This window comes from Arabidopsis lyrata (assembly GCF_000004255.2).
Source record: "Arabidopsis lyrata subsp. lyrata unplaced genomic scaffold ARALYscaffold_1, whole genome shotgun sequence".
In the NCBI taxonomy this organism is placed as follows: domain Eukaryota; kingdom Viridiplantae; phylum Streptophyta; class Magnoliopsida; order Brassicales; family Brassicaceae; genus Arabidopsis; species Arabidopsis lyrata.
In genome coordinates, this window is record NW_003302555.1 from 15073793 (window position 1) to 15094463 (window position 20671).

The 20671-nt window shown below is 36.4% G+C and overlaps 2 protein-coding genes across 2 annotated transcripts; one reads left to right on the top strand and one right to left on the bottom strand.

Moving 5' to 3' along the window:
* Positions 1-610: 610 nt before the first annotated feature.
* LOC9327070 (transcription initiation factor TFIID subunit 1) lies at positions 611-11164 on the bottom strand. The gene is made up of 22 exons (XM_021014908.1): positions 10971-11164; positions 10620-10756; positions 9835-9938; positions 9597-9659; positions 9417-9462; positions 8789-9043; positions 8454-8533; positions 8180-8351; positions 6686-7775; positions 6353-6555; positions 5994-6231; positions 5493-5829; positions 4861-5064; positions 4629-4721; positions 4309-4515; positions 3756-3962; positions 3132-3615; positions 2852-3048; positions 2640-2741; positions 2502-2558; positions 1234-2421; positions 611-1088 (listed from the first exon to the last, which is right to left on the bottom strand). Exons 2-22 carry the CDS (start codon positions 10663-10665, stop codon positions 729-731), a joined length of 5733 nt encoding a protein of 1910 aa, XP_020870567.1. The 5' UTR covers positions 10666-10756; positions 10971-11164; the 3' UTR covers positions 611-728.
* A 3462-nt stretch (positions 11165-14626) lies between these two features.
* On the top strand, positions 14627-15937 carry LOC9329800 (uncharacterized protein At5g39865). The gene has a single exon (XM_021015052.1). It carries the CDS (start codon positions 14805-14807, stop codon positions 15747-15749), a length of 945 nt encoding a protein of 314 aa, XP_020870711.1. The 5' UTR covers positions 14627-14804; the 3' UTR covers positions 15750-15937.
* Positions 15938-20671: the final 4734 nt, after the last annotated feature.

Sequence of the window (20671 nt, forward strand, 5' to 3'; positions counted from 1 at the left end):
AATTTTTCTAGAAGAAAGAGCAAAATATAGAATATGTATTCTAAATTTCGTAGAATTTAGCATTCTAAATACCGTAGAACAGAAATGCGTTCTAAATTTTCTAGAACATGTAGAGTGCATAGAATATATTATCTAAATTTTATAGAACATGTACAATATATAGAATACACATTCTAAATTCAGAAGGCGTAGTCTAAATTTCGTAGATCATATTTTATTCATCGAAAACGGTAACCAAAACGATATATTTTTGATTTTATAAGTATCCCCATGACTTCTTTATCATTTGCCTACAAACTATTTTGAATTTTATTTGAAAAATTGGTTAAATCAATTACAAAGGGTATATTAGGAATATGTGACATTTGAATATAGAATGGATAGATGGACAATAGTTTAATTATTTGTCCTTTATATCCAATTTTCCCAAAACTTTTTAGGAAAAATGAATTCAAAAACAAATTGGTAACATATAATTTTCTGTTTATAATAAAGAAGACACTCTTGTGACAAAAAAAAAACATATAATTTTCTGTTGAAGATATAAATTTCATGGAAGCCCTCAAAATTTTACAACAGAAGAAAGATTTTTTTTTTCCATTACTTGGGCTTTTTTTTACACAGATATGGCAATTGTTCTTCTATTCGTACAAATCATGAGCTAAGCTAAGAAACCCATTTTGGGGGACTAAAGAGGGTGGTGATACAGATTCTATCTTACAATATTCTCAGTCATTGGGATCTATACCTTTCTCTGCTTCTTTTAACTGCTCTTCATAATCATCCAACAAGTAATCACAAATCTCCAGCAACTGATCTGCCAAAGGTGGTATTCCTGGGTTACGTCCATCGTTGTAAAGATGAGCATTGTACTTTATCTGCCAGACATCGTGTCTAAACTGCTCTCGGTTTCTGTACTCTATCTTCCGTACCTTATCCCGGATTGTCGAGAGATCCATCGGGTTTTCCACGATATCAAGATAATCTGGAGCCTCCTTCTTGGATACTGGTTTCAAGAAGAGACGTGACACTTCTTCTTTTAGTCTTAGTGTGTCCACTATGCGTTCCAAGATGTTTGCTAGGCCAACCTGTTGGTAATTGAATAGAGGAGAGAGAACATAGATGAGTTTCAGACAAAGGTGAGGATATCGAGACACATGAAAGCATGCTACGTGGCTATAGAGTATTTACTTTAACTGAACAAAGTGAATATGGAAGCAAAGAGAATTTTACCTCTCCTTTCTTGCGTCGTTTTGGTTGAGGCGCATACTCTGCACCATCTCTTTCAAAGTCGGAGACATAGCGGCTTCTGACGTTCCGACCTCTTTCTGACAATCTTCTATCGTTTTTTCGAGGAGGATAGTCTTCTAGATACCCTTCTACTAATTCGGGTTGCAGTTTCTTTTTCTTCTTTTTCTTCTTGGCTTTTTGTCGTTCCTCTTCCTCCCTCTCACTCCGTATTACCTCTTCGTATCTTCTGATCTCAGCTATCTCATTGGGTTCTTCTGATATAGTCATATCATCATAATCTCTTCTCACCCTAACTTCCCTATGTCTTCCCGTACTTATTTCCTCTTCTTCCCACCATACTCTATCCTCTTTTGGTCTCCGCTCAAGAGGGTTCTCTGACAATCTGAAGCTTTGCTGCCTCTGAAAACCCGCTAGTTCTGCCATTCTTTTTGTTTTCCGGGACTCAAACCGGGGACTCTCTTCAAGACTACTCATGTCATGATCATTTATCTCTTTCGAACGTTTTATAACAAGTTTCTTCTGAGGCTGTTCTCTTTCTGTCGGCGGTCGTATCACAAGATGAGGCCTACGCGATTCAGCTTGATCTGTGTCCATGCTTAATGATGGCCGCGGGATAGAAATAGTGTGCCTGCTTGAGGCTGCCGGATTTCTCTCTGTACTAGACAAGGGTTGTCCAGAGACAGAAGGCTTGTGTGATTCGCTCTCCCCTCTCTCTCTGCTAAATGTAGGCATCAATGAATGCGAAGGTATTTCAGATTCAACCTTTGATTCTTTAGGTTTTGCCTTACTTGAAATCTTCAGTTTGCTGATCCTAGATGTGGACTTAGTCCCAATGTCTATGTCAGACACCACCGCTTGCTCAGAACTTCCTGGAGCTTCAGAAACAGGTTTATCTGACAAATCTCCAACGGGGATACCATATCTAAACTTCAGAGGGAGACCCCCAGTTTTGGAAGTTGAATTATCTCCCTTCAGAGCTTCATCTACAGAAGTTTTCATTGCACTTTTTGGCGCAGCCTTGCTGTTCTTAATAGGTTTCAGCTTGGGCAGACCTGATGGTTCTGAAGAGCTCGGTTTTCCGGCAGACTTATCCACATCTATGCCTTCGGGTTGTGATTCTGTATTTTCTCTGTATCTTGGGCAGTGTTTATTGGTTCTCATGTGTCCATGCTGGCCATAAAGATAATATTAAACACTTTTCTCTAAGAAATAAGTTTAAATTCAAAATCTAGTCTAATACGTAATTATACCTGACCACAGGCTCCGCAAACAAAGTTCTCTCTCGCCGATTTCTTTTCCTTGAATACCTGGTTTAGACCAAAGAACAGGCAACACCTCAGAATGACCATAAAGTAAATTTTATACATGATGTACTGATTTGATTGTACCTTTAGGTTTTCATTCAGTATTTTGACCTTCTTCAGCTGGCCCAAAGTATTGCTGCTCTCTTTTACCTGTTTACCTTTGGGGGTCTTTATAATAGTATCAACCTGCAAATGAAGATACGAGTTGGTCAAGACATGCAAGACATCATGGTTTGACACAATAATTAAAGAAATCAAGAGCAAAGGGTTTTAAAAAATTTCAAACTTGTACTGACATTTCTATTGTCTTTGATGGTGCTCTCATTTATTAAGAACGATGCATCAGGTTGGATGGCAATAGGTTTCTTGTCCATGGCATTGGCCTTTCTTACAGGTTCACCTGTCTGAAAAGCTATATTGGGTCGTGGAGGAAAGGATGCCATTCCCTCTCCCACACCTTTCATCTTCTTCTTTTTCTTCTTCTGATCCTCATCTAAATAAGCATCACGAGTCAGTGATTTATTGACAAAATGAACCTTAAGCTAATAGCACAAATGCTTAGTTGAAAGCAAGTACCTTGCATCAGCAGTCTGCATAACTCTGCATATTCAGTAGCTTCATCTTCAATCTCTTCGTCTGTCTCAACTTGAGATGGCCGCCGTCTCATCTTGAGACCCTTTACTCCATCCAACTTGTCATTCTTAGACATATTAGATTCTTCCCCCTCCCCACCTTCCTCAGCATCTAGTAGATTTTCCAGATCTCCGGCAAAGGAGTCCAAGTCACTATTCGCCTCATTTTCGCTTTCATTCTCATCACCATCAAAAGCTGAAAGGGACAAAAGCTGTCTATCCCAAATCTCCTGACACTTTTCTCGGGCCTGCTGTTGCATCTGCAGGAAAGACATTCTCTGGCCACGAGCATACTTGCCTATGGTTGTAGGGTCAACCTTAACACCGGATGCAGCCTGCTCACTTGATAGCTTCCGTATCATAGCTATACGGTGCCATCGAGTTTGCTTGGCAATTATCTCATCAGGGACATTAAACTTGATAAGAACCTATAAAGATAACAGCCAAACCATATCTTATTTTTAAATTTTCGATGATATTTACTTTAGTAATAGTTTAGAAGAAAATGGGTAATTTGTAAGTATTTTTAGGTTCCTAGAGGCTAGACATCTGAACAAAAGAAGTGTACCTCTCGAGCTGCTTCCATGCTTAATCTGCGAAGATCAGCATCTGTACCAGTGACAGTTGGGGCTCCACGGCCGGCTGCTGCCTTTTTCTTCATATGCCCGGCTGCAGCTGGTGCTTTTGGCGCAGCTCTGACGTAGCTGAACCCTAGACCCCGTCCAGAGGGATCACCAACCCCAGTAATTTCCAACCGCTCTATATTTGCTCTGTCCTACTCAAACCAACAAATGAAAATCAGACATGTGAGTATTGAACCAGCCAAGTAACGCAAGCATGAGGGATGACTGATAAGTAACGAAAGCATGAGCGATGACTGATCAGAAGTATCAAATCCACTTCCACTGACAAGATTCAGAAAGGTTCTTTACAAAACTAGAGAAGATAGATTTTGAAATAGATTCTAGTCTTGTTTGCAAAGAACTATAAAAGAGAACCAAGGACAAACACGACTTTAACGGATTAGTGATTTGGGATGACTAACTCCCAAGTTCCTAACATAAATTACAGATAAAAATCACTGGCTAGGTAACTCCCAAATATAGATAAGTGATGCCCACCTGATTTGTACAAGCAACAAAATTACTGCTCAGATTCCATGGAGTAATCTGCAACTCCCGCTCAATATGTGATGCAGCAGCAAGAGCAATAGCTTCGTCTGGGAGCTGAGCCAATGCAGTTGATATGCTGGCTGGCAATGTAAACCGGGTGATCCCTAAATGTTTGAGCCGATACAGCCCAGCTAACATACTCTCATAAGAACATACCTAGGCCAACAAAATAGAGAATATCATGCATCTTTCCATTTAATGCAACTTTGGACAGTGGAAAAACAGAGTGGTGTATAAACCAATGAAATGTCCCCAAAGGAGAAACTTACATGCTCTGGTGCTACAAGCTTTTTCAGCTCATTCTCAGCTGGATCTTTTAAACCAGGTTTTTTGGCCCAATAAGACTGGCCATTTTTATCCCTCTGCATTGTGTACGTCCATGTAATAGATCAGCATAATACATAAGCATGATGACGCAATAAGAAAAAAAAAAAAGAGAAAACGCAAGTGTGCAACTCTAGATGCTGCTGTTTATGCAGAAGTGATAATATGATAAGATACCTTCAAATTAGCACAAACTTTCATATTCCTCTTGATGATTGCATCTGTCAAGTTAGAAAATAAGAAAGACAGCTCATCTGCAGGTATTGGGTGGCCCCCCCCACCACGCTTCAAAAATTCTCGGTACACATAAACCAACATTCTGTTCACTAAATAAGTCTGTAGATTCTTTGATCCAGGAGACATTACTTCCATGCGAGGTTCCTGGAAGAATATAAACAAATAAGATGTAGATTGCCACAATTAAGTACTGCAGGTAAAACTTATAACCAGACTCTTGTGGCTTTTTACACAACTGAAATGAGCATCTCACATCTCTCTGATCACTCCAGTATCTTTCCCCAATAATATCTATTTATTCTAGATCTGTTAGCTTACTGTACCCTTCCATCACTTATCCTAAAATTTTGCTAGGACACCAACGTCAAAATACCAAAGAAAAAAGTAATAACAGAAAAGATTAATTTAATTCGCTCAGGCTAGTATGCCCCATTGTTACGCTACTAAATCACAAGCATGGAATATATAGATTCAATCTTAATTGTGTATGTGGGTGTGTCTATGGCTATATATATGTAGTTGGACCTTCCCTGGACCAAAATTCTAAGAGAGAAATCTTGCGAAAGGCAAACCTGTTGTCCGACAACAACTATCTTGTCAATACGCCTTAGAGAGAGTTTTCCTTTAGGAGACCGGACCAACAAGTAATCTGTTGACTGCAATCTCTGCGGAAAAATAGGTGCTTTATACATGTTTGTTTCAACAGATGACTGACTGCAACCAGCGTGTATCTCCCCAAGGAAAGGAGACTTGTCCCCAGGTTCTAGAATCATCACATTCCCTAAGGTGTCACTTTGATTGCGCAGCAAGTTGCCACGTTGATCCTCTGGGGATGTCTTCTGATAATATGTGCACAAATTTGCACCCATTCCTGCATTGCTGAGCATCAGCGGCCTCTCCTCACAGTACCTACAGAGATCAATGCAATGAAATAGAGACGTCCGATAAATGTCTTTTCCTGCTGATAGACATAGATCAAAATAACCGCAAAACCACAAAGTAGCATGCAGAAAAAAACTAAACAAAAGTTTCCAATTTGACACAGGTAAGTCTCAAATAGAAGTTCATCTTACTCCATCAAGAAAACATGGCCATCTTTAGTCGATAAGTCAGATTTCTTCTTGAATGCCCCAGGAGGTCTCAAAGATTTATTTTCGCCAGGTAGCTTCTGCGCCCATGGCCACATATGTACTTTAGTACGTATAAGATGAACCAAGGAATTTGGTTGAACATTTTGTGCAGCAAGAGACTTTTCATCCTCAAGTTCCTTTCCCATATAGAACATCTTCACTGCTTCTGTTTCCTTAAAATCTGCAAAACAATTGTAGCAAGTGAGCTCCAAGATATTTCAGTAAAACCAATAAAATAGGTCTTCCCCACATAGAAGCTATGTCATAATGCAGTAGAAAAAAAGTGAAAGTTGAACAACAACCTAGCTTTCTAGAAGCCTTGGCTTTTAAAGAAGAGACAGATTCCTCTATGCCAACGTGTAGCTTGCTTCCTTTACCCCCCAGGCTCTTAACTATAATTTTCATGGATCCTCGGGTGGGTAACTTTCCTTGCTGTTTGATGGCTAGCTCATTGTCATGTGGATACCACAAAGCTTTGGGCCGGTGAAAATTTGCTATGTCTTTACTGCAACGAGTTAACTCAACACATTTTAATAGAAACTACTAAAAATGGATGTGCAAAGCATCCAGTGTGGAAACATTTTAGAGTACACAAAAGAGTGGAAATACAAAACGATATGCGAGTGCCCACTTACTTGCTCAATTTACTCTTCATCGTCTGCAATTTAATCGCTGGTGCTGAATGAAAAACTCTCAAACTATGAACACCGGATTGATTAGTATTTGCTTGCAGTTGCTGAGAGCTTTTCCCATTCATATAAAACCTGTCATTGGAAATATTGAATTGCCACCCAGAATTTGATTCACAGCCTTCTTGAAAGGTTTCATCCTTGGATTTTGAAGACCGGGATACAATCATAGCTCCAGCATGAAGTTGAAGATTTTTGCTTTCCTCATTATCCAAAATTTCAAAGACCATTTGATCATCTTGAAGATCAAAAATTAGTTTAGATCTGCTCAACTCTTTATCTGAGTCCCATATTATACTATCTAACCATGCCTCATTCCCCAAATCCCTCTCTCGCAATACAAGTCTGCTAAAGCGCCCAAGGGCGTCGTTTTCAAGTCGCTTTATCTTCTTCACTCCAGATTCATCATTTTCACTAAGATGATTCTCATCCCACTGGGATTCTAACCTTAGCAGTTGTGGATGATGTCTACTTTTGTTAGTAGACTGGGAACCTCTTGAGCCAAAAGACTCCAACAGATTGGCAGAAAAAGGCACAGGCATATTATCGTCAGCTTGAACTTTCTCTCTAGAGTTCATCGCATTCAAGTTTTCTTCTTCAGTCTCTGCATTTGTTCCTTCAACCAGCATAGCTTCCGGCTCAAGTCCACGTTCAAAGACCTCACCAGAATTACCACTGATTTCAGGAGAATGTTCCCAAAGAATCCGATGTTCCCATTCATGCTGGTCAAGAGGAAAAACTTCCATTGATAATTGAGATTGGCACAGAGATGAATTATCATCTATTAAGTCTTCCTTCAACAGTTCACCCATGATACATGAATCCCTTACTAGCTTTGTAAATTCTCTTGATTCTGGTGCGATACCACCCACTGTGCTAGCTTTTACCAGCTGTAAACCCTCTCTAATTGGAAAGGGAACATCCAGCTGAATTAGATCAGCTTGTTTCACAAGAGTATCAATCCTACCATGGCTCTTCAGGAGTATCTCCTCATCGTCTTCAACAAGCTCAGAAATATCCATAGATATGTATTTGTCTGTACGAAAGAAGGCTATGATGTAAGAGTTCCACATGAAGAAGTGAATTACCAACCAAAAGAAAGAAGAATGAATGCAGAGACAACAGAAACGATAAGAAAACGGAAAAAATTGAACAAAAACATAAAGTTGCCTGGAAAAAGCAAAAGAATGGACCACTTCATATTTGTGGCACCAAATACACAGATCTAGTACATTCTTGCCAAAAAGAGACTGAGCCGCATAAAAGCAAAAGGTCCCATGGTTTCAACACTTAATGGCCCTTAAGAATTGAAAGGGAAATACTATAAAGTATGGAGAAACTTTATTTGATGTTGCAAATTTTAATAAACGTGGACAGCAAAAGATACTCAATAGGGTTCGAGAAGAAACAAAAAGAAGAAGAACATTCCAGATCACATACCTCTACAAGTGACATATCTATTTTCTCTCCTGTCCCGTTTCTGTGGAGGCTCATGGATCGCAAATATCTCGGAGAACTGTAAGATGACCATACCATCTTCGACATACAACGTAGGCAGTGGGGTAGCGCCTTTGTCATCCAATGTACCATCCAATAACTCATCCACCTCCTCCTGAATGTTTTGATGAGATCACTAACAGAACAAAATCATCCCACAGCAAAACAAAATGTTTTTTGAGACACAATTTCCCTTTATTTTGAGAGGGAAACTGACCTCCTGGACATCTTCGGTGTCCATATGATCCTCTTTAGCCTCCTCTTCATACTCCAAGGCCTTATCTTCCTTTAAGACAACTGCAACGCAAATTGTTTTGTCTTATAAACAGTGACGCAGGAGGCATAAAGAAAAATCATATATGATCTGATCTCAAGGACTTAAATTACACTAGACTACAGCTTTGCAAGTAATCATTTGCCTGAGCTCAACAAGTATAATTACCGGAAGAATAACTTACAAAAACCAATTTGAGTGATGAGATGACAACAAAAGTACACTTTACCAATGGTCTAATCGTTTTGTTCAAGAAACAGAAATTTCGAAATGCAAACCTGGTTCCCTCTTTTCAGTTTCAAAAGATTTTTCAACTGGCGCATGCTCCTCCTCTTGTTCTTCTTCCTCATCATAATCTTCATCATCAAACACAGAAGCTCTTGACTTTAAACTACCCAAAGCAACTGCAGTCGAAAAATATTCCTTTTTTGGTAGTAGATGATCTTCCTCACTAACTACTTGAACTTCGGGCCCATCATACTCTTCATCAATATCCTCATAATCAACAGCATCCTCAGCTTTTCTATCATAATCTACACAACATATCATCACAGTCAATGAAGCTGATGACCAAGATTTGGTAGTGTAAATAGTGTCAGTATGTAACTGCTATGGGCAGGAATGCTGCATATTTAAAGATCTCAAACGTGAGTCGTTAAAATGTTTGTGCATATGATTTACGCAAGACACGGTCTTAAACACTCCAATATAATTAGATTATGACTACAACGAAAATAGGAAGAATGCAAGACCATTGTGATGGAAACGTCCACTGAGAGAAAAAGTTTCTAGCAGGTTTCCTAGTAGCTACTCCGGTATGGTTTAAAGAAAGGGTAGAATGCAAACTAGAAGTTAAATGAAAAATAAAAACTGCATGAGATAGACAACCCTAGCAGACAACATCACCTTGCTCAGCTGGATCACTTGCTGTACGTTCTGATTTTGCCAATAACTGTTGAGTTTAGAAACACCATTATTGGCATCCCAGTACAACAAAAAGAGGATTAAAAATCACATAAAAGACTCGCATTTCACTCGTCTATAACCTTTAGGAGATAAAATGTCGAAGAGTGCGTAGAAGGTTACATTTATATCTGGTAGAGATGAACCCAGCTTATCTGCCAATGCAGAAAGATGTTCTTTGGCGTCCTGTAAAGTTTAAATGTTATCATTGGCACAGGTATGCTTGGTGGAGAATATGCAACTCATAGTTAATAAAATACATATATCCTAAGTCCAGAGAGAAGAGACAGCAAAACTGAGACCGATAATGAAAATAATGTGTTCAACAAGGTCATCATACTGAAAGCGTTAAACAGATTACCTCATCAAGGTAATCAGCATCCAAGTCGCCAGAGTTATCAACATTTCCAAAGATGAATCCAAGGTTAAAACCCCTGCTGTTGTCCTCATATTCCTCATCGTCGTCTGCAGCAGACATGTAAAAGATTGGTGCTCACAAAACAAATCTTGGCTAGCAAGGGGAATGCATGTGAACTGATAATCATCATGAGCATTTAGAAATCACAAATTTTGCATATTAACACTCTTGTTAGACTGCTAAATCCAAGGTCACCTAATCATTGGATTCTTCTCTCTATCATCTTATCAGGCTACAGTCTTGGCCTCTATCTAGTGAAACTACTATTCCCAAATCTCTCCGTCAACTTAGATCCTACAAACCCAATTCCCACTAGAAATTTAGAAAGAATGATCTTAACTGTCCCCTAGAACATGTCCAGGATCACTCAAGACTGCTCCTATTCTACTTAAAGAAATCTGAAATATTCAAAACCGTAAATCATTCATGACCTAGCCTAAATGCACCGAACACTAGCTAGACAGGGACATCTCTAGTTTCACAAATTGTAGTAATCCACCTAATATTTCCAATTTCTTTGTCAATTAAGATTCTACAAACCCATGTCCAGGATCACTCAAGGCAGCTCCTTTTCTACTTCAAGAGGCGACACAAAAGTCAATCCGAAATATTCAAAACAATAGAACAGTCATAAGCTAGACAGGCACATCTCTAGTTTCAGAAACAGTCATAAATTGTAGAACAGTCATAAAGCAACAAAATTTGATAAGAAAGCAACATATACTTACCTGAGGAAGTCTCATTGTGGGAACCCTTGCCGTTGGATTCAGCCATATTCAAAAGCTTTAACTACAATGGTGGAAATCAGGAGACGGCAAGACAATTGTCCTTCCCAAATCCCCAACCATTAAAACTCAATCGAAACCTTCAAAAACAAAAACAAAAAACTATACAATTACAAGCCAACCTAAACGGACCTGGAAACAAAAGCTAACTTCTTTATCTGAAACTTCATCAAAAGAGACTCAATTTTGGTTTTAAATCACAACCAAATCGAAACCCCATTGATCAATTCTCGTGTTAAGCTGAATTGCAATCAAAGCATTGGATAAAATTGAGAAGACGATACGATACGATACCATTCACTGAACGTGATTGTTGGATTGGGGGGTTCTTTCTTGAAACCCTAATTGAGGGTATAAGTAAGCTTCTTCGCCGGAGAAGGTGAACCAGCTCAATCGGACGAGACGGTACGATGTCGGAGAAAAGTTCCGAGGTAAGCAAACTCTCGAATCGGAGGAAAGAAAAAATAATGTAAAAAGAAGAAATTGCGAAGCGACCAAGACAAGATTGTGAGGGCATTTATAAAAGTTTATAACCCGACCCGAATAAAGTTTGAGTCCGGGTCGAATTTCTAAACCATAAATTTTCAGTATCGTTATTTCGGTATGGAGGTGGTTTAGTAGAAATAGAGTCGGTTATGGAGTAATTGGTTTTGTTTAATCAATGGCAATTTTACGAATTTCATAGATACATCTATAATATTTTTAAAGAAAATTAAATTTTAAAATTTTAATAGTATTATAATTACGTAATTATTATAGCTGAACATTTTAAATAAAAATGGTTTGAATGAAATTATAATATCATCAAACTATAAAAATAAAATAATTCATAAACCAAAAATTATTTTAATGCACGAACGATCTGAATAATATTAACTAAAGCCAGCAGAGTACATAGGCTATAAAACAAACCACCAATTGAAATGATACCAGATAGTATCTAAAGAAGAAAGTTTAAAACATATGAAGATTGAAAAAAGTATTTAAAATTAAAATATCTTTTTTACAGTGAGTTCTACATATGGGAAAACCGCTAAATTAAAAGTTCGACATTGATGAACTCATTTAGCCATGAGCATCCTTTACGAATAAACAGATCTATGAAAATCAAGGTTATGGATCAACGACCAAATGATTGTAAAAAAAAAAAAAAACTTACATCTAAATTTTTGTTTAAATTTCCGTGAATATCAAAGTTCAAAGAACATTAGTAGATTCGAACAAAACTTTGAAAAAAATCAAAATATAAAACCTAATATTGATATGGCGTAAATGATAAGAAACTAAACAACACCATTATCAAACTCGCGATGCAGAATAGATCTCGAACTAACGAACATAATAGATCTCGAACGAATCGGATAAATAAAGACAAGAAACAATCACTGTCAACACCAGATGAATCAATTTGACAAAATATTAGAATCTAAGAATTGTTTATTAATAATTAAAATCGATCTATTAATATTTCGGTCTTCTTATCTTCATCTATACTATTAAAAGAGAAGTACAAATGCAAATGGATCGGGTCAAAATCAGAAAATTGATGAAATCGGATCTTTATTTTTTTTTGGAATATGATTTCTAATTAATATTTAATAATGAAAAATCAAACTAAAATCAAATATTTATGGAAATCAAATAAAATCTTATTGTATTTATGGTAACTAATTATAAAATCATTATAAAAGCATATTCCGAATAATACTATACATTAATTACGTATAATATATTTGTTCATATATTTTTGGAACTAATTCCATAACAATCAACGTTTTTGTCATTAATTTTGCTTATTTTAGGCAATTATCATTAAATAATTGAAAGATATCTTACTTGCTTCAAAAAATTTCTAGAAAATTTATCACAACTAACCCATCTATTTTATAAATTAAATATATATTTTTATTTTGGTCGTGTAAATTAAATAGATATGAAATCCATGTAACTAATTTTAATTTAATTAGATTAAATCGAAATTATGGTATTTTCATACTTATATCTTACCAAAGAAGTTTAATTTTAAAATTATAAAGATTTCTTGAATATAATTTTTAGAATTATTTAACAAGATGATAAATATTTATTAAATTTTGTGAATCATGAAAAATAATAATTAATTTTTAATCATTATATTTCACCTTTCAAAGTTTCAATCTATCATCTAACAAATAAGTTACAGATTCTATTATTCCTATGTCCAAACTCTATTTTGTTGTATGACTAAATAATATTCCCATTAGAGCTGTCAAAGCGAGTTGATTCGTCCCGTTAACCCCGTTTTGTGATAGGCAAAATATATTTTGACATATAGTTAGTCGGTCCACACGACCCGCAGGTAGCATATATGAAACACAAACCTGTCCCGCGAATGTATGCTGATTTGCGGGGTTGTCCGTGAATTTTGTTTAAATAATTTTAAAGTAGCAAAAATTTAAAATACTACTAAAATAAATAAATAAAACAAATTTAGAGAAAATAATTTTATATATCATTATATTTATAAATATTATAATTTCATTTATTAAAAAATTTTTAAATTACCAAATGTTGAATAAATTATATTTTATCAATAAATACTAACATGCGGGCTGATCCGCCAACCCTCGGACGAAAACCGATTAAAACCTATGATCCGCTGCGAATCAATCCATGTGGCCCGTTTATTTACGGGTTTAATATATTTTCCCAAATCTGCCCCATAGTGAGATGATTTGGGCTCGACCCATTGTTTTGACCTATTTTGACTGCTCTAAGTCCTATGAATCGTCTAATTTTAGAATTCTAAAACATAAAATTCCATTTTGTAATCATAGTTAATATGATTGGTTTAATTATAAACAATTTAATATTTTCTCTACAATTCGTTATTATGAACATTTATAAGTACACTACACGATTCGCTCTACTTAAAACACGCACAATATTAAAATCAACGTATGTAAACCAATATTCTCCCGCGGTGGACCGCGGGTCCGATCTTAGTTAAATTTAAAATATGTAAGATTCCCAAAAAAATTGACTGATTAATAGTGATCAACTTGTTACAATCAAAGGCATATGAGTGGTCATGAGATTTAAAACTTTCGACAGCTTTATTTATAACATAGTGAAATACATAGAAGATTATTTTTTACAATCGAGACAGATCTTAATAACAAATTTTTTATAAAAAAAAAAACAATTACAATGAAACATAAAATTGACGAGGATTATGTTATATCATAATGTGACTAGGTTTTTGAATAATTGTGAAAATAATTGAAGTATAAAATGTTAGATTTTCAGAGAGGCATAATTTAGTAATTTATAAGTGAAATAATATTTAAATTTATTTGAACTATTTTAGAACCAAAAAATTGTGACACTCTAATACACGAATTTGCGTGGCACTCTTTTTCGGATCAATTAACATCGAATGTGAAAATCTTTTATTGAATACCTTATAGATATAAGAATCAATAATATATCGATTTTAATAAAATATTTTCCGAGCAAAAATATTAAATAAAACTCGATTGAGTGAAAATGGATATGAAGAAAATATATAATCATTCTAAATCATTATTTTAATATACCCTTTTGGATTCCCTAGATTTTTAAAACTTCATTATCGATTCAACAATTGTACCTCAATAATTTCGGATGTACCTCAACAAGCAATTTTTTCTTTTTATGGTTTAACCTAAACAAGCAATTTATTTTTATTTTTACCATAACTATCATGAACATGTTGACTAGTTAACTATCTCTATCTCCTTCTAACGAAATTATTAAAATGACTATTTCTGCTCCTTTTACTCCAACCAGATAGTGGTCCGAATTCTAATCCTAACACAAAGATTTAGCTTTGTATTTTCTCTTTTTTATTTCAGTAAAATAAACCAAAAAAAAAAAATATTAATAATTAAGAACTTCTTTATTCAACGAAAAATATGGATATTAATAACACCAAAGCCACGTGCATTGTCACTTCCAACTTTAGAAAATTTGTATTTATATAAACAAGTTTTATCTAATTATCAGTTTTGTTATTTTGTCTTTAATCTCACTTCACCGTCTCTCTCACTCAATCTCCGTGATTCTTCTCCGACGTTGATAACAAAACAATCCTCGAAATCTCCGGCGATGGGTGGTTGTGTCTCCTCCAACCTCCTTAATCCGACCGATGACAACAACTTCTCTCACCTCACCAGCTCCTCCTTAAGCCACCATTTCGTCAAGCTAACTTCCACAACTTATGGTCTTCTCAATCTCGACTCTTCACTTCCTCCGCCGCCTCCTTCCTCCTCCGCCGCTACCTCCGCTATATCGCCGATGACTCCGCCTGAGAGATTCACTATCAACGGTAAGGAGGCGGCGATGATGGTTAAGTCTGAGCCGACGACGGAGGTTATTAACTTCTGGGAGCTAATGTCAGGTCTCGACGGCGATACTTGTCGATTCTCTCCGATTCCGGTGAAATGTGATGTCTTTTCCGGCGGATTAAACAAAGAGAACTCCGATCCTAATTTGAAAAACCCTAACGATTACGAGGTTTTGAAACCGTTAGATCCGAAACTAGCGGAGGAATCTGAGAAATTGTGTGACGGCGGAGAGAATCGTGTTGTGATTTACACGACGTCGTTGCGCGGTGTGCGACGGACGTTTGAGGCGTGTAACGCCGTGAGAGCTGCGATTGAGAGTTTTGGTGTAGTAATCTGTGAGAGAGATGTGTCAATGGATAGAGGATTTAGAGAAGAGTTATCGAATCTCATGGCGGTAGAAAGAACCGGAGAATCGACGGTGGTGTTGCCGCCTCGGGTTTTCGTGAAGGGGAAGTACATTGGTGGAGCAGAGGAAGTGATGAGATTGGTTGAAGAAGGATTGCTTGGTGAATTGCTTAAAGGGATTCCGAAGAAGAAAGATCGGTGTGGCGGCGGTTGCGATGGTTGCGGCGGATTAGCGTTTTTGCCGTGTTCGGGTTGTAATGGAAGCTGTAAAGTGGTGGAAGGATGGGGTAATGAGGCTGTAGTGGTGAAGTGTATGGAGTGTAATGAGAATGGTCTTGTTCGTTGTCCGATTTGCAGCTAAAATAATACACTAGTAATAATCTCGAATTTGGAATCATATATCTAATACTACTACTACTACTGTTAGAGTCTATCTGTGTCAAGATTATGCTGAAACTAAGGCAAAGATCTTGGTTGTGGTAGAGATACGTTCTTTGTTTGTTGGTTAGTTTACATAAAATCAATACAAAGTGTTTGTGTTCTTTGTTAGTTTTTTTTGTAGTTTCTTCAAATAGTTTTATGGTTTGTTCAATTAGTAGTTGTCTTGTTTTGGTTTCATTTCGAGTCGGTGAACAGAAACTGAGAAACGTTGGATTGAGTTTGGTCACATTTGGTCACAATTGGCTATGGAGACTTAGAAACCAACATCACGCTATAACTCAAATCGAAATGAATCAAAACTAACCGAATTGAATAGGCCCAGCTCCAAAAGATCTAAAGTCAATCAGATAGGCCCAGGCCCAGCCCCCAAAAGATCCCTCCTTTTTCCGAATGTTTTCAAGAAGTTCTTCTCAAGTATGTCCTTTTGACAATTGAGTTTTTGAGTTTTGACAATTGAGTTTCCTAATTTCCTTCTAGAATCCTTATTCATATAGTCATATAGTCCTAGTTTTTGAGTTTTGACAATTGAGTTTCCTAATTTCCTTCTAGAATCCTTATTCCCTCGATAATCTCTGCTTAAATCCCCTTTTGCGTCTCACTATCGAAACTGGAAACTCTCGTCGCGACACTTTCGGCGACCTTACTGTCACTGAACATTCCGATGTCATGTGATTTTGGATTGAATTTACTCTTAACACTTAAGACTTAAGTATTCATCTTTGTGATTTTGGATTGGATTTAGTCTTTAGATATCATGTTTGATATTTTGTTCTCTTTATTTGATCATTTGAGCATGTACAATGATTTAAAACTTCGGGTATTGGAGTCATATTGCGGGTTTATGGGTAATTTTACCCATTTAGATCCAAACCCAATGGGAATCAAATTTTTCGAGTTTTTTCAGTTCTCATGCTTATTACCCAAACCGACCCGAACCCGACGATACCCGAACCGGACCGAAACCGAATCTTTAGAAATACCCGAATTGGCCATAAACTCATTACCCGTTCAACCCGAACCCGAACGGGTTACCCATATGCCCAGGCCAAGTCATGAGTGTTAATTAACACTTATTTGCTTGTTTTTTTTTTGTATAGATAAGGAACCAAAGATCGACCAAGATTGATGGTCTAGATGATAAGGCCAACATATGGCAAGAATATATGATTCTAGAAGAATCTAGAAAAATATGGGTAAATGTTAATATCGAAGTTTAGGATATTTAATATTATCTCTAAATATATTTTTTATATTTACATTTATCTCAATTTAAGAAATTATATATATATATATATATCTACTATACATTTTTGCAGCAGTTTTTGGGGTACCCAAATCGGGTCAAATTTGTTTAATTTTGATCCGGAAATCTTCAATCGGATCTTTCCTTAAATTTTGGCAAAATTAAAAAACGAAAATAATTAATAAAATCTAAAATATATATATTTTCTCAACTAATTACTATATTTAAACGCTTTATTTATGGTATATTCTCCACGATTTTTATAGATAAAGAAATCAAATATGATGATTTAATGCTAATATAACAAATTTGCACTAATTTCCTAAAACCACTCTACCTAATTTAAACATAAATATATGATTCTTATTTCACTTTTATTTGATCTTATATTTATATTATTTTAAATTATTATAAAATATATAAATAGTTAGTAAATTTTAGTTTTTTTTTTCCTGCATATGTTACAATTCAAATTTTTTAAAACGGACATATATTACTCAATCGATGAATAAAAATATGTGTGTAATCTATATTAACAATTTTAAGAACAAATTGAGCATTTAATCATGTCGTTATTTTATTCAGACCCGAAATTGAGTCATTCGGATCTTTCTTTAATTTTTACAATTATCTAAAATGGGACAGTATATCACGGGTGAAATCCTAATTAGTATTTTAAGATACAATTATAAATTGTTTTTACGGGTTGGTCCAAAAACACAAACTAATTTAAAAATATACATGGAAACTATTTGAAAGCAACTTTCAAATTAACTCGAATTATATGACATTTAAATAAAAGTGTTATTAAAAAATAACAAAATGATGTTTAATTTCATTTTAGATTATATGGTTGGACGGGTTTGGGTCAATATTAATACGAGACAATATACCACAGGTGAAATCCTATAAATAACAAATCAAAATACAATTATACAATCTTAAACACTAAACAAAACAAATACAACTTAAAATTTTTTATTTTAGATACAACGCATGTGACCCGCGGTATACAACAAAAAATATTATACACAATAAATTCATCAATTTATAAAAATAAAAAAATCAAATAATTAACCCGCGGTGTACCGCGGGTCATATCCTAGTATATATATATATATCAATGTATCATGAGACTCTATTATAATTCTTCCACGACACATTTGTGTTCTTACTCTCATCAATTTTTCAGCTTTGCGTATCAACACTCTACAAATTAGAATAATTAATAATTAAGATCAATTTTAAAAATAATAAAACGACATACTGTGTGGAAGCCCCCTTGGCCCATTGGTTGATCAATGGTTAATTAATGCTTCTACATCTAGACGTCTGAGGTTCGAGTCCCAGATACTGCGATTTATTAATATATTTACAGATTATTGGAGGCAAGTGTGCATGAGATCTCCAGCGATGTACAATTATAGCCGTTCACCACGATTCTACGCAGAGAGTGAAGTGTCCATCAAGAGCATGAAGAAGGACCTGAAAGAGGTGATCATGAAGAAGGAGATGAATAGGTGACGTTTGTCGTGGATCTAATAAGGGTCGGAAGGAATTGTCAGTTGTAGAATCGTCTATGTAACATTTCTCATAATTTGCAATAAATAATGAATCTAGAGAAAAAAAAACCGACATACTGTTGGGTGATACTTTTGAAATGAGTAAGAACAAGAACAAAAAGAACAACATATTAACTCAGCTTTTCATAATGTCATTTTTTGCACCTCATTATTAACAAAACATAAATTATCCTGATGAAAACGGTCCCAAAATTCGATAGACCTAGCATAAAATAATCTAAAGGTTGGTGGTTATTTAATTACATATTTTATATTTACATGCACATTGTATTTATGTAAATACCCTTCTACTTGTGAAAATAACATCATGTCTCTTGATTGTATGTGATGATTAGAAAAGCAACGTTTGATTTAAGAGAAGCATCTCTTGGATCAAGCACCGCTTGGATTAATATTTAAAGAGATGTCACGATACAGAGAGAGAGTGAGTGATGTTGGTGTCGGATCCCGCACCAGAAGTACGAGACCAACCAAAGATTGCCACGTAGTCAAGCGGGTGGCCCATAAAGGATGAAGCCCATTGGGCCCATGAACCGAGGGGACGGTCGAAGTGGTTGTCACCATTTCGAGAGTCCGAAGTGACTGCACTAAGACGTGAGTTCGGAGTAGAAGATGCGGGTAGGTCGGCTCGAGGACACTTGGGCCAAAAAGGCGAGGCCCATGAAAATCAGAGTCAACTCAAATTCAAACGTTGAGCATTAAAGTCGAAGAATCAAAACGGACACATTTAAGAAGGAATAATTGTACTTAATTGTCCATTTTAATGTCGCTTATCTATGTATAAATATAGAGGCCAATGGCCATGTAAAGTGGATCTTCCTCTCAAGAGAGAAATATTATAGCAATTTTCGTATCAATTTATAAGCTTTTTACATATTTATTTTTGTCCCTCAAGAATAATCTTTCCCACCTAACAAAATACTTGAGTGTGTGAATCCGACATCCACATTTTGGCGCCGTCTGTGGGGAGATCAGGATTCTTGAGTGGTCAGATTTCTTCTTTTCTACATTTCCGAGATAAGCGACAATGTCCGGAGGAGACGCTGTTGAGACATCATTGGCCGAAACCCTCAAAGCTATGCAGCAAACCATGTCGGACATATCACAAAAGTTTTCGGATGTGGAGAAGGCCGTCGATACGTTGCAAACATCCCAGGTATCTCTTAGCCAAAACGTCAATAATATACAAACTCGCGTTCGCTCTTTAAGTGCAGGAAACCCGGTGGGAACCCGAAGAGGGATATTCAACTCGCCAAGTTCCGCTGCACGAAATGAAACCAGCGGACAAACAACTCCCGGTGCTACAAATAATGTAGCTCAGACGTCGGAAGAAGAGACGCAGATCGGGGATGAAGAACAACTTGCAGCTCAGTACGAGCAGGAGAACCTCGACCAGTTCGAGACCATGAAAAAGGTTAGCCAGGAATTAAAAGAAATGAAATCAAAATTTCATCAGGCTACAAGTTCGGAGCCAGACATCAATCGAGTCATTGAAGAAGCAAGGCGAACCCCTTTTATCCCGCGAATTGCAAGTTTAAGGATCAAAGATTCCCGGAAACTCAAATTGGACCCTTACAGCGGATTGGAGGATCCAAAAAGCTATCTTGCAGCCTTTCTGATCGCTGCTGGAAGAGTCGAATTGGATGAAGCTGACGAGGACGCAGGCTATTGCAAGCTGTTTTCGGAGAATCTATGTGGCCAAGCTCTAATGTGGTTCACCCAACTAGAGCCGGGTTCGATCAGCAATTTCGACGAACTGTCAGCCGTGTTCTTAAAGCAATACTCTATCCTTATGGATAAAAGCGTTTCGGATGCCGATCTTTGGAACTTGACGCAAGGATCTAATGAGTCACTTCGAGCTTTCATCACCAAATTCAAAGGAGTGCTATCAAAACTCCCGAGAATCTCACAGCAATCAGCCTTATCTGCCCTACGAAAAGGATTACGACATGATTCAAGGTTTAAAGAAGACTTAATACTTCATAAACCAGATACAATTCAGGATGCACTCTTCCG

Coding starts and splice junctions, on each gene's coding strand:
- LOC9327070 (XM_021014908.1), bottom strand. CDS start 10,665: ATGGCTGAATCCAACGGCAAGGGTTCCCACAATGAGACTTCCTCAG. Junction 8,352..8,453: donor ACACCGAAGATGTCCAGGAG/GTCAGTTTCCCT, acceptor CAAAACATTCAG/GAGGAGGTGGATGAGTTATT. Junction 6,556..6,685: donor ATGAAGAGTAAATTGAGCAA/GTAAGTGGGCAC, acceptor AACTCGTTGCAG/TAAAGACATAGCAAATTTTC.
- LOC9329800 (XM_021015052.1), top strand. CDS start 14,805: ATGGGTGGTTGTGTCTCCTCCAACCTCCTTAATCCGACCGATGACAAC.